Source organism: Lepus europaeus, chromosome 23, assembly GCF_033115175.1.
Source record: "Lepus europaeus isolate LE1 chromosome 23, mLepTim1.pri, whole genome shotgun sequence".
NCBI classification, from domain to species: domain Eukaryota; kingdom Metazoa; phylum Chordata; class Mammalia; order Lagomorpha; family Leporidae; genus Lepus; species Lepus europaeus.
In genome coordinates this window covers 24,703,815-24,716,856 of record NC_084849.1, presented here as the reverse complement: position 1 = coordinate 24,716,856, position 13,042 = coordinate 24,703,815, and the positions used below count along the sequence as shown (strand labels likewise).

General features: G+C 46.1%; 1 protein-coding gene across 9 annotated transcripts in view; it reads left to right on the top strand.

Annotated features, from left to right (window-relative positions):
- PRR14L (proline rich 14 like) overlaps positions 1-13,042 on the top strand; it is a 70,220-nt gene that overhangs the window by 33,230 nt on the left and 23,948 nt on the right. For 8 of the 9 annotated variants that reach the window (XM_062182678.1, XM_062182680.1, XM_062182679.1 and 5 more), the window contains 2 exons: positions 3,444-8,616; positions 12,923-12,994. In XM_062182678.1, the coding sequence (XP_062038662.1) occupies positions 3,444-8,616; positions 12,923-12,994 (5,245 nt within the window). Of the gene's footprint in view, positions 1-3,443; positions 8,617-12,922; positions 12,995-13,042 lie in introns of those variants that run through there. The other variant, XM_062182686.1, reaches the window with a different exon arrangement.

Below are 13,042 nucleotides of genomic sequence, written 5' to 3'. Positions count from 1 at the left end.
AACTCGTCTCTATAGTGGTCCTGTGCAGTGTGCAGCATCTGTGCATTGCCGTTGAAAACTAGGTCAGTGTTCCTCGGCCTTTTGAAAGCTTTCTGAATAGCTTGGGGGTGGATGAAGAGTTGTTCAGAGGTCCTGAGCAGATTTGGGGAATCCAACCGAGATGGAGCAGATGTGCTGGAACAGAAGAAAGCCCAGAATACACACAGCATAGAGATGATGAAACTACTGGGTATGTTCGTGCTTAGAAACTCAAGAAGACGGTATCTCTGCTGTGATGTGGGGAGTAAGGCAGTGCCACAGCAATAACTATTGTGTGGGAAATCAGGGTTTTGAGGCTGCCTTTTGTGAACGATTGATACATGTGCAGACTTAGGAATCTAGTGTAAATCTATCCACCTAATGTTTGCTGACATGTAAAATCATACCTATTGTGTGATATTTCCGTACATGTGTACATTGTGTATTGTTGAAATCAAGGTAAACATAGCCATCTCCTCAAACATTGTTTTTTTTGTGTGGTAAAAACCTTTAGATTCCTTTCTTCTAGCGTTTTTGAAATATGTAGTACGTTATCACTATCTGTAGTTAGCCTACTGTGCAGTAGAACTCTAAACATTTTACAGTATTATTCCATGCCTGGTCATTTTCATTTTAACTACTCTTAGGTCTTGTAAAATTAAGAATCAAGGAAAGCAGGCAACTTTTCTTTATATGGCAGGCACTATACCACGTGGTGTTGTATTTGTGTTATTTAATGTAGCCCTCAGTATAGCCATGAATGAGGTGAGTGTGGTTCCCGTGCTTTTTACAAAGGTGGAAACTGAGACTCGGGTAAGTAGCAGTCGACACTCAAGTCCAGTTTGCTCTTCCCCACCCCATCCCTTTTCTCTTTCTTTTTCTCTTCCTCTCTTCCTTCCTTCCTTTCTTTTTTCTTTTTTTCTTTTTTTCAAGATCTATTAATTTGAAAGGCAGAGTAGCAGAAATAGAGATCTTGTATCCACCATTCACTTCCCAGAGCCAGGCCACAGCCAGAACTCCCATCTGGGTCTCCCAGGTGGGTGGTAGGAACCTGGGTACTTGGGTCATCATCTGTTACCTGCTGGTTGCATTAGCAGGAAGCTGGATCTGAAGCTGAGTCAGGACTCAGCACCGGGCCCTCTCATACAGGATGTAACAGTTATCAGTGGCAGCTTAACCCACCATGCTACAATACCCACCCCCTTCTGTCCTATTAATTACCACTTTTGGTACCTAAAGAAATGAATAGGGGCCGGCGCTGTGGCTTAACAGGCTAATCCTCCACCTTGTGGCGCCAGCACACCGGGTTCTAGTCCCGGTTGGGGCGCTGAATTCTATCCCAGTTGCCCCTCTTCCAGGCCAGCTCTCTGCTATGGCCCGGGAAGGCAGTGGAGGATGGCCCAAGTCCTTGGGCCCTGCACCCGCATGGGAGACCAGGAGAAGCACCTGGCTCCTGGCTTTGGATCAGCAAGATGCGCCGGCCACAGCGGCCATTGGAGGGTGAACCAACGGCAAAAAGGAAGACCTTTCTCTCTGTCTCTCTCTCACTATCCACTCTGCCTGTCAAAAAAAAAAAAAAAAAAAAAAAAAAGAAAGAAAGAAATGAATAGGAAAACTAGAAACTCAGGTAATAGCATTTATTGATATAATCTAATTGCATTTATGAATTCCACAAATATTTATTGAGTATTGTTATATGCCAGGTATTATCCAGATGAAAGCAGCAAGATTCTTAATGCTTATGGAGTTTATATTCCAATGGGAATTGGATCTTTAAATTAATTTGCCTTTCCCTTTACCTATTTATTGCCTGTTTCTTGTTACATAATACTAATATGTTTACATATATACAAGGCATCTTCAGAAAGTTCACGGGAGATGCGTATTATGAAAAAACTATGGGGCTGGCACCATGGCAAGGTAGGTTATTCCTCCACCTGCAGTGCTGGCATCCTGTATGGGAACCGGTTCTAGTCCTGACTGCTCCTCTTCCAACCCAGCTCTCTGCTGTAACCTGGGAAAGCAGTAGAAGATGGCCCAAGTCCTTGGGCCCCTGCACCCATATGGGAGTCCCGGAGGAGGCATCTGACTCCTGGCTTCGGATCAGTGTAGCTCCGGCCGTTGTGGCCATTTTGGGAGTGAACCAGCGGATGGAAGACCTTTCTCTCTGTCTCCTCTCCTTCTCACTGTCTGTAACTCTACCTCTCAAACAAATAAATAAAATCTTTTAAAAAAATGCATGGTTTTCATATTATTTTTTGCAGAACAATAAGCTTTATCCTTTTTTATTTGAAAAATAAAATTTGTTTATTTATTTGAAAAGCAGTTACAAGAGGGAGAAGGAGAGGGAGAGAGAGAGAGAGAGAGAGATCTTCCATCCACTGGCTTACTTCCCAACTGGCCGCAATGGCTGGAGCTGGGCCAATCCAGAGCCAGGAGCCAGGAGCTTCTTCCAGGTCTCTCACATGGGTGCAGGGCCCCAACAACTTGGGCTGTCCTCCGCTGCTTTCCCAAGCACATTAGCAGGGAACTGGATCAGAAGTGGAGCGGTCAGGACTCAAACCAGCACCCATGTTGGGTACTTAGGTGGTAGCTTTGCCCGGACGCCACAGTGCTGGCCCCTGAGCTTTATCTTTTAATTCAATTTTCTGTGAACTTTGTGAACTGCCTGTGCATACATGTGTGTATGTCTAGAGCTTTGGCTTTGTTTTCTAGAAGTGAAATAGATGAAAGTAGTTATGTAATTTAAAAATTTAGGTAATTTCTTTGTACTACAACCTATACCTAGGATTTCAGAGAATCTGTATAATATTACTCCTTTATTAATTGCATTATGCTTAGAAAGTTTTCCACTATGAATATTTAAAACATTTTTAAACTTATTCAAAAGTAGACAGATTATAATAAATGCCCTTGGACTTTGATAATTATCAGCTGAATCTTACAGAAAGTTAGTTACTGCAGGTAATTGGGTTCAAGACTGATATTCAACTTAAAGTAATCTCCTGTATATAAAGTTTGATGTACAATTGTTTTTCAAAGATTAACTTAATCTGTGAGTTATCCGAGTTCCAATATTAAGATCATCATCTAATAATGAGACGACCCTATTAATGTTTTAGAATGGAAGCTTCTTAAGACTCTGTTCTAGTCATGTGTCTTCATATTATATTCAGCTGTCGCTTTGACTTATGGATGTGAAGTAAGATTTGGGTGAAGATGTGTGTTTAGAATTACCTGTTTCTGCCAGGTGCACTTCTGGCTGGCTGTCCTGCCTTTCAGAGAAGCACAAAACCAACGGTACTGCACACTAACTTTGTGATTCTTTTCCAGTTGAGTCTTTTTACTTGTTGCCTCTGGTTGCATGATAAAATTCATGAAGGTGGAGTGATTGCATACTGATTTGAATTTATTTCTTTGTGCAGAGCGAAGTGTGCAGATTATAAAAGAAAGCCTGGTAGAAGCCCCTGCAGAAGTACAAGGTATGAAGGTCAATGGGACTGAGACGGACAGTAGTGAAGGCCACGAGAACGGCAATGTGAGTACAGGTCTCTCAGCTGGGCACAGCAAAGACCCAGACGTAGACAGAACCATGGCCAGTGGTGAGGTTTCAGAAACCAGCACGTTAATTTCCCTAAAGCCTTTAAATTTTATGGACCCTGGATTAACAGAAGCAACTCCTAAGGAAAAAGCATGTGAAGAATTAAAAACTTGTCCTTCTTGGTTGTCATTGTTACCAGGAAACAGTGCCATTTCCAAAGTGGACAATGGGAAGGAAGAGTTGTGTAAGTCAAACCCCGTCTGTGAAGCAGACAACAGTCAGCAACAGACACTTGGCCACCATAAGGAAAAACACAGTTCTGCACATGGTAATCCCACAGCCACGAGAAACCCAGGCGCTGTAGAATCCTCGGGAGAAGATTCAGAAGTTCCATGTTGCACATCAAGTCTGACAGGTCCAGAATCCAGAATAACGTCCTTAGAAAAAGGTAGTTTTGAAAATGATAGTTTGCTGAAGGGATCTGCTGAAAAGACAGACAATTCCTATTTTGGTGGGGATGATCAAAGTAAGAACTTGGCTTCTAGCAAAGAAAATGGAGCACAGCTTTTGAGTCCTGTTAGTGAGCGAGGGGAAGGGGAACTCTCCATTATTAATGGCAGGCAGCCAGTCAGGGATGCCAGTGGTTATTGTTCTGGTGAGAAAGAAACTGTTGATTCTCCAAAAGAAGATATCCACAGTAACCATTGCGTGCAAGGCAGTCTCCATGCAGAGAGCCCTGTATCCTCGGTGCCCAGTTCTTCTGAAGCTGTGGACGTAGTGTTCAAAAACAGCGATTTGAAAGTCACTTCAGATACTCAAGGTAACTTGACAAACCCTAAAGACCACAGAGAAACTTTGAGTGCTGTGAGCCACTCTTTCAAACAAAACAGTTTTTCCTCCTTGGTGCAGATTGAGGAGCCAAAACGGACAACCACTATAGAACGTGATGTGTTACATGAAAAGATTTGTAGTGAAGACTCTGACTCCTCAGTCAGCGTCCAGAGAAATCTGGACGGTGACACTCAGTTAAATGAAGTATCATGTCGTGATTTTCTGCCTGAACGAAAATCCCTTCTGAGTTTAAGGCCAGAAGATCAGATAAGTTCTATGCCTAATGATGGAGCCAAACCCCAGGAAGGTACTACTCAGTTACAAACATCTCCAGATTTTGATTACAGAGCTGAGTCAGAAAAAGGTATACAGACCTCACAGGGTGATATTCCACGTTCAGATGAACAGAGCATTACCTGTGAGATGAATAAACTTTCTTATACCAATGAACTCGTTGTAAACAAACTCGAAAACGAATGTGTTTTTAATCAAGTGTCCCTTAATTCTCAAGACCACACAAAGTTGCCAACAGATTCTGTACTAAGTAGAAACAAAGAGATGCCTTTCCCAGCAAGCGAGGGTGTCCAACAGAGCCATGAGCCTCCTTCAGAGGACGGAGCAGATGTCATTGCTGGTACTCGGACCATTCCCTTTGAGACAAAAGCAAAAGACAACTCTCCACCAGGTCACAAGACCTGTGGTGCCTCCTCAAACAGTCCAACCTTAAACATCAAACCAGGAAGCCTTGAAAGAGAGAGAGAAACGGCTGATTCAGGAACTGCAGATCTACATTCCAGGCTTCTCTCAGATAAGAAAGAAGCAGCTGGTTCACCTCAAGAGGTCATAGAATGTACGAATGTTCCGTCTCAGCATACCTCCAGCTGTCATTGTGTGAGAAAAAGTGTACCAGAGGAGAACACGTGTCCCACCTGCGCTGCCTTTGTGTCTGGCAGAACCGCTCTGTACATCAATAACTTTGCAGCCTCAAGACCCGAAAATGAGCACCGTGTTCTCCGCTCCCAGAGAAGGGAGGACTTTGTGGAAAGTAGTGCCTGTAAAGTGATGTGTACATCAGAGGAAAGTGAACTTGATGAGGTGGAAACTAAAGACAGCCTCCCAGGAGATACGTTCAGAAACAAAACGGCAGCAGGGATGTTAAACAACGGATCGTCAACCAAAGCCACCGCTTGCATCACGTCCAGTGGGGAAGGGGTAGAAAGAAAGGAACGAGATCTACCCAGAGAGACTGTATGTTGTAAATACAACATCTCTGATTGTGCTGCACAGGGACTAAACCAATCTGCAAACATTCCAAGTTCTGAGAAGTTGCTGGAGCAGGCTCCTACTGTTACGTTGTCCAGTTTTGAAAACATGAACCAAGCAGTTGAAACTGTCCATCTTAAGGCAGAGGACGTCCTTGACTGGCAGAGTAAACAAAGCAGACCAGGTGGATGCAAATGTGAAGATAGGCCAGCTGAGGAGGCACTGGGGAGGGAAGGGATAGAGACCCTCACGGGGCCTCATGGAGAAGGAAGTCACAACCCACAGGATCAGCTCAGCACTTCAGGCAGTAGCGACCCTCTGTCTGGTGGTCCAAAGAAAGGCAACGCAGAAGGAGCCATTGAAAGTGTTTCTGGTTGTGAAGAGTCCACACACGGTATAGTAGGTACTGTCTATGCAGCCTGTAGTAGTGAGCCTGCAATAGGCATGCTGGGTGTGGAAGCATCTAGCACGCTTGGTAGTGCTGTAAGGCAAGGTAGATTGACATTCCAGGAAACCTTAAGGAGTACCTTGTCTCAGAGGGATATTGCATGTACAGCAACAACTGACCAGGACTCAGCCTTCCCAAATGCTGCTGCTTCTAGAGTAGAATGTCTTGAAATAAAAAAATCATGTGAAGAGCAAGTTTGCCAATGTTTAAAAGACTGTGAAATAGAAAAATGTCCAGACTCTTGTGCCCATAAGATGCATAAGAAGGAGTCTTTTGCAGATCATGAACCAAATATAAGAATATTGGACAGAGTAAAGCTGTCTTTAAATGATGTTTGTCCTGAACAGCAAAGTAAAGGAGCATCTCTGAAAGAAGCACAAAGAATGACCGAGGGGGCAAAAGCAGAAATACATGTTCACCTTGGCGAGGAAAACACCGCTAAGATCTCCTCAAAAGAGTTGTCTTCCAGGTGCCAAGACGAGAACTCTGTTTCCTTCGGGAGACTGGAATCCACTGAGATAATGCCTTTGTGTCCATCTGCTCAAGAAAAATCAGGAAAAAATATTAAAAGTGAAGACACTGCCCTGCAAAACATTCTTAAGCCAAAAGATGATGAAATGCTTTGTGAAAATCTCAGGGGCTGCTCAGTTCTGCACGAGAAAGGGGAAGGCATACCCAGGGATGCGAGTAATTGTAGCAAGGGAGACAGCACGTACAGCAGTGTGAAGAAGAATGCTAGCACAGAGTGTCAGAGACGTTTGCCTTTGGCAGTGGAAACAGAAGCTAACAGAGAACCTGAAGAGTCTCAGAGTGGACGAGTGGGGCCCGGAACCATTGGGGAGGCATCTGATGTGAGTACCAGAGAACATGGTGGTGCTGTTGGCGGTGCTGGTGATAACACGAGTGAGATTTCCCAGGCCTTTACGTGCCCAAGGAGGCCCAGTGAAGCTGGAAAACAGCAAGGCGAGGCAACGTGCTGCGTGCTGCAGAAGGAAGAGGAGCAGACCCATCAGAAAGGAGCGTTGGAGCAACACACAGCATCTGATGTGTTTTCAGATGCGGCACAAACTAAGAACCAACCCAAAGCTGGCCAAGATGAGTCTGCCAAGACGAAGGAAGTCACCGTAGCAAAGCCAGCCAAGGAGGACCCAAAGGAGGAAAGCTCCTGCCATCCGTTAAAGGACGCTGAGTTGTGCATGGGCCCCTGCCTCCCTGGTGACCCCCAGGAAGTGCAGGATCCCTCCTGCGCTGGGTGTGGTCCGATCCGTGGTGCCTTTGGGAACACTTCCCGTCAGAAGGGAATGCTTCCTATAAAGAAGCAGCCCCACCGAAGGTGTAAGAGAGTTTCCTGTCAGGAGCAAGTCAGTGTGGGGAGAAAAATGAGCAGGGCGAGCAGCTCTGCCCTTGTACAGGGTCCCTCTGCGCCCGTCCCCACAAAAGCCTACAGGCTTCTCAGTTCACGGCTTGTCTCTGTGCCCACACGATTGGAGCCTGAAACCCTGCCTGCCAGGAGCTCCATCAGCCACGTACCAAAGCAGAGGGCTACTCCGTGCCATCTCCTGAGGAGCCTGAATTTTAGGAAGCCTACCAAAGAATCAGCCTTACTAACCAAGCTGTCTGTCCTGGCCTCCAAACTGGCCCCGGCCACAAAGACCCAGAAACTTACACGATATCGGCGGTGTTCCTCTGAACTTGTTCCAGTGGCTAAAAGCTTCAAGCGGCTCAGATATAAACGGCTCCTGGATGGGTTTTCATACAGTACGATGCTGCTGAACCCACATCTGGCAGCTGGCGCGTGGGATAAAAGGCCTGACAGCAAGCCGCTGGCACTCTGTTCTCTCGAAGGCATCAAGATGAGCTTCGTCGACCTGGGCAACAAGGTGCCATCACTGCTGTTTGGTTCCAGAGTCTTCCCAGTGTCCTTCCGTGTGAAGCCGGGCTCAGACGGCCCCACTGAGTCCGCGAGGGCTTTCCCTGAGCACTGTGCTCCCGCGAGGCTCGCCCTAGGAGAGGCCGCCCAGGGTCCGTCTCAACCTCCCAAGTGGACCTTCTCTTTCTTCCTGTCCCATGGCTGCCCTGGGATGGCCGCATTCAGGGAAGACGCTGGCCTCCACCGTCAGGCCCACACTCAGGCCCCTCCCCCGCGGCCACCTCCTCTGCCAGACTGCGGGGGCACCGCCGTGGTCCAGCCCAGAGCAGACTGCTCTGTCCTTGGCCTTCACACGCTTCTCGCACTTTGTTCACCAGGATGTTATCGAATCTGGACAAAAAAGCGGAGCTTCTCCAGTCACATGCCTACTGTGCAGAGGCTCTTCCTGACCCAGTTTACACAGGGCTTAAAGGGGTTGAGGTCTCCAGCCTCCATAGCAGACAAGATCTTTTGTTCTCTGCCCTACTCGGTGGGCAGAGTGCTGTCCATTTGGAGCCAGCATGGACCTTCTGCCTGCTCCTTTGAAATCTCTGCTCTCCAGTCCACTCGCAGCAAGGAGCAGCCCAGTCTGGACACCACAAGCAGGTAAAATCTGTCTGCTGTTTTTTGCAAATGTCCCGCGTTCGCTTCTGCCACTGGGGAGAGGAGAGGAGCTCTGCTGGAAAGGCTCTTTCAAATTGTCTTTGTGTCTGCATTTTTTGTTTTACTTTTCTGATTCTCTGCTGAGAAAATGCAACAGTATTCTTTTCTAAAAATTAATTTAATTTATTTGAAAGGCAGAGAGGGGCTGGCTCTGTGGTGTAGTGGGAAAAGCTGCCACCTACAGTACATGCATCCCATATGAGCGCCAGTTTGAGTCCCGGCTGTTCCACTTCCTATCTAACTCTCTGCTGTGGCCTGGGAAAGCAGTGGAAGATGGCCCAAGTCCTTGGGCCCCTGCGTGGGAGACCTGGAACAACCTCCTGGCTCCTGTCTTTGGAGTGGTACAGCTCTGGCCATTGACTCCCATTTGGAGACTGAACCAGCAGATGGAAGACCTCTCTCTCTCTCTGCCTCCTCCTCTCTGTAGCTTTGCCTTTCAAATAAATAAATAAATCTATTTGAAAAAAAAAGAAAGAAAAGAAAAGAAAGGCAGAGAGACAGAAAGATCTCCCATCTGTTGGTCTTCTCCCCAAAGCCCACGACAGCCTGGGCTGAGCCAGGTGGGAGCTGGAAGCCTGGAAGCCTAGAAGCCAGGAACTCAATCTGGGTCTTGCCCATGGGTGGCAGGGACCCAGCCAAGTCCTTGAGCCATCACCTGCTGCCTCCCAGGGTGTGTATGAGCAGGAAGCTAAAATTAGGAGCAGAGCCAGGACATGAACCCAGGTGCTCCGGTATGGAATGCGGGTGTCCCAAGTGGTCTCTTGACCGCCATATCAAAGAGCTGCCCTGCAGTGGTTTAATTCTTAAATGTAGGCCCTCACCCACCCACCCCTAATTCCCCTGCAGGGTCTGTTTCTCTGTCTTGTACTATTCTTTTCTCTCATTCCTTCCTTAGACCATCCAGTCTCTTCCCTTGCCCCCAACACGTAAGGAACAAACATCCATTACAAGCCAGTGATTATACCTGGTCCAAATGATGACTTGTAATTATAGCTTCTTCACAAAGCATTACACAACCAGTACTTAACTCAGTAGAAAGGTGTAGAAAAAATATAGGATATTATGGAAGAACCACCAAATGTAGTTTATGAACTTCTGCCTTTAATTTTTTTTTTTCTTCCTTTTATTTGGAAGCTAGAGTGACAGAAACACACAAAAAGAGATCTTCTATACACTGGTTCACTCCCAACAGCTGAGGTTGAGCCAGACCAGTAAATCCTCTTACTTATAATTCTTTGGATAAACAGAAACTTTAGAATTTCTAGATTTACCTTTACCATTGCTATAGTTGAAAACTGAAACACCAGCAAAAAAAAAAAAAAAAAAAAAAATCCCTTAATATTCCAAATAGCCTGGGAGAGACCTTGTTCTTTGTCTGGATGGTCTCTTAGGTAGACTCATCCTCTGACATTTAAAAGCTGCTGTTACATATTGTGTAGTTCCCTGAGCATCCTAGCAGAAAACTACATAAATGAAAGGGTTTCAGGAAAACACACCAGAAATTAAAGCTCACTGATACGAAAGAGAAGTTACTATTCTAGGTAATTATCTTATAGTTAAATGGAAACACTCACTTGTAAGTCAGCCATAGCGTTGCACGAGAATGCTCACAGAATTTTAAAGGGTGGTATACTGCTTTATTGTCTAGTGTGGTGTGGTATATGGTATATCACTGATTCTCATCGTTACTTGCCTTTTTTTTTTTTTTTTTAAAGATTATTTATTTGAGAAGCACAATTAATTACAGACAGACAGAGAGGTCTTCCATACGCTGGTTTGCTCTCCAAATGGCCACAACTGCCAGAGCTGGGCAAATTCAAAGTCAGGAGTCAGGATCTTCTTACCAGTCTCCCATGTGGGTGCAGGGACACAAACACTTGGGCCCTCTTCCACTGCTTTCCCAGGAACATTATTAACAGGGAGTCGGGGGCTGCCGCCTGCAGTGCCAGCATCCCATATGGGCGCTGCTCCTCTTCTGATCAAGCTCCCTGCTGTGGCCTTGGAAGGCAGTGAAGGGGCCCTGAGTCCTTGGGCCCCTGCACCAATGTGGGGAACCCAGAAGAAGCTCCTGGCTCCTGGCTTCGGATCTGCCCAGCTTTGGCCCTTGTGACCATCTGGGGAGTGAACCAGTGGATGGAAGACCTTGCTTTCTCTCTACCTCTGGATCTCTCTAACTCTGCCTTTCAAATAAATAAATCTTCGTTAAAAAACAAACAAACAAAAAACACCAGGGAGCTGGATCAGAAGTGGAGCAGCCAGGACTAGCACCGGCACCATATGAGATGCCAGCACTGCAGGCAGAGGCTCAGCCGACTATGGCACAGAACCGGCCCCTCGTTACTGCTCTCTGTTAGGCCACAGCTCTAAGTCGTGTTACCTTTAAGCCATGTTGTTCCCAAGGTTGGTGTGCAGGGTCTCCACTTCACCCTGTGACCCCTTTTCCTCTTCAGAACCTTTCCCACCTGCCTTGTCTGTCTTGGTGTGGGATGTTTTCTTCCTCCAATGTCTAACTTTTAAAATATTTTACTTTATTTTATTTAAATTCAAGTGGGGACTTTTTCTTCTCATTGATTCATTCCTGATTTGGTTGGCTTCTTTTCCCAGTATTCTACCCTTGCTCCTCTTACCTTTTTTCGCTACTCCTTAGAGAAACTTGAGTTGGTATTAAATGTTATTCTAGAACTTGCATTATCTGTGTTTTTCCTTGCTGTTAAACAAATGCCTCTTTCTTTTGAGAGGGGATGAGTTGTATGGTCATCACACAGATACCTTGTTAATTAAACCTGCGCTGTGTTCCAAACTCAGAAGAAACTCAGTTTTACTTTGAGATACACAAAATAGCACTCCTGGGGCTGGCCCTGTGGCATAGTGGGTTAAGCAACCATCTGCAGTGCTGGCATCCCATGTGGACACCAGTTCAAGTCCTGGCTGCTCCTCTTCCCATCCTATGCTATAGCCTGGGAGAGCAGTAGAAGATGGCCCAAGTGCTTGGGCCCCTGTACACGCATAGGGTCCTGGTTCCTGGCTTTGGATCAGCCCAACTCTTGCCTGTTGTGGCCATTTGAGGAGAGAACCAATGGATGAATGACCTTTCTCTGTGTCTCTTCCTCTCTCTTACTACTGCTTAAATAAATGTTTAAAAAAAATAAAAACCGGGGCCAGCGCCGTGGTTCACTTGGTTAATCCTCTGCCTGCGGCGCCGGCATCCCATATGAGCACCGGCTCTAGTCTCGGTTGCTCCTCTTCCAGTCCAGCTCTCTGCTGTGGCCTGGAGGGCAGTGGAGGATGGCCCAAGTGCTTGGGCCCTGCACCCGCATGGGAGACCAGGAAGAAGCACCTGGCTCCTGGCTTTGGATTGGCACAGTGCTGGCCGTAGCGGCCATTTGGGGAGTGAACCGACGGAAGGAAGACCTTTGTCTCTGTCTCTCTCACTGTCTAACTCTATCTGTCAAATAATTAAAAAAAATAAAAACCAACATCATATGTCAACACATCTATTAGAGATTAATACTAAAATAGATTTCTCCTTGTTTTTTTTTGGTAAGGTTATCAAAACTGGCAAATTAATTTTAATAGGGCTAATACCAAGCTGAGCAGTATATTTTTATCCTTAAAGTTTTTTTTCAAAGATTTATGTATTTATTTATTTGAAAGTCAGAGTTGCACAGAGAGAAGAAAGGCAGAGAGAGAGAGATGCCTTCCATCCGTTGGTTTACTCCCCAATTGGCCTCAACAGCTGGAGTTGTGCTGATCTGAAGCCAGGAGCTTCTTCCAGGTCCCCCAGGCAGGTGCAGGGGCCCAAGCACTTGGGCCATTTTCTACTGCTTTCCCAGGCCATAGCAGAAAGCTAGATCAAAGTAGAGCAGCTGGGTCTTGAACCAGCACCCATATGGGATACCAGCATTGCAGGCAGCAGCTTAACCCACTGTGCCATGGTGCTGGCCCCACCTCAAAGTTTTTTTAAAATAAAATCTTTAATAATACACTTTTTTAATAACCTGATATAAAGCTGTGAGACTCAAAGTCATTTTGTTCCCATCCTTTGTCTACCTGTCCTCTTATTTCTCCTTTTTTCCATTTAAGTTGGGAAATAACTTTCCTATTAACCGCCTCCATTCTACTGTGTTTCTGGTGGTTGTGAGGTTTTTACATTTCTGTCTCCCTGAGGTCTGATTATGCTAACATCCATGGTAACATCAGAACCTTCCCTGTCCCACTGTGCTGACCTGTTGCTTTTGCTCCGCTGCAGCCACACCATGTTACCATATGTGCCTCTTCCAGGCGTGGAAGCTCCATACAGCACCAGCAGCAACCAGATGAGGTAAGGCCCTGATGGCACATGGCATGGCACACGAGCTTGAGAGAGAAA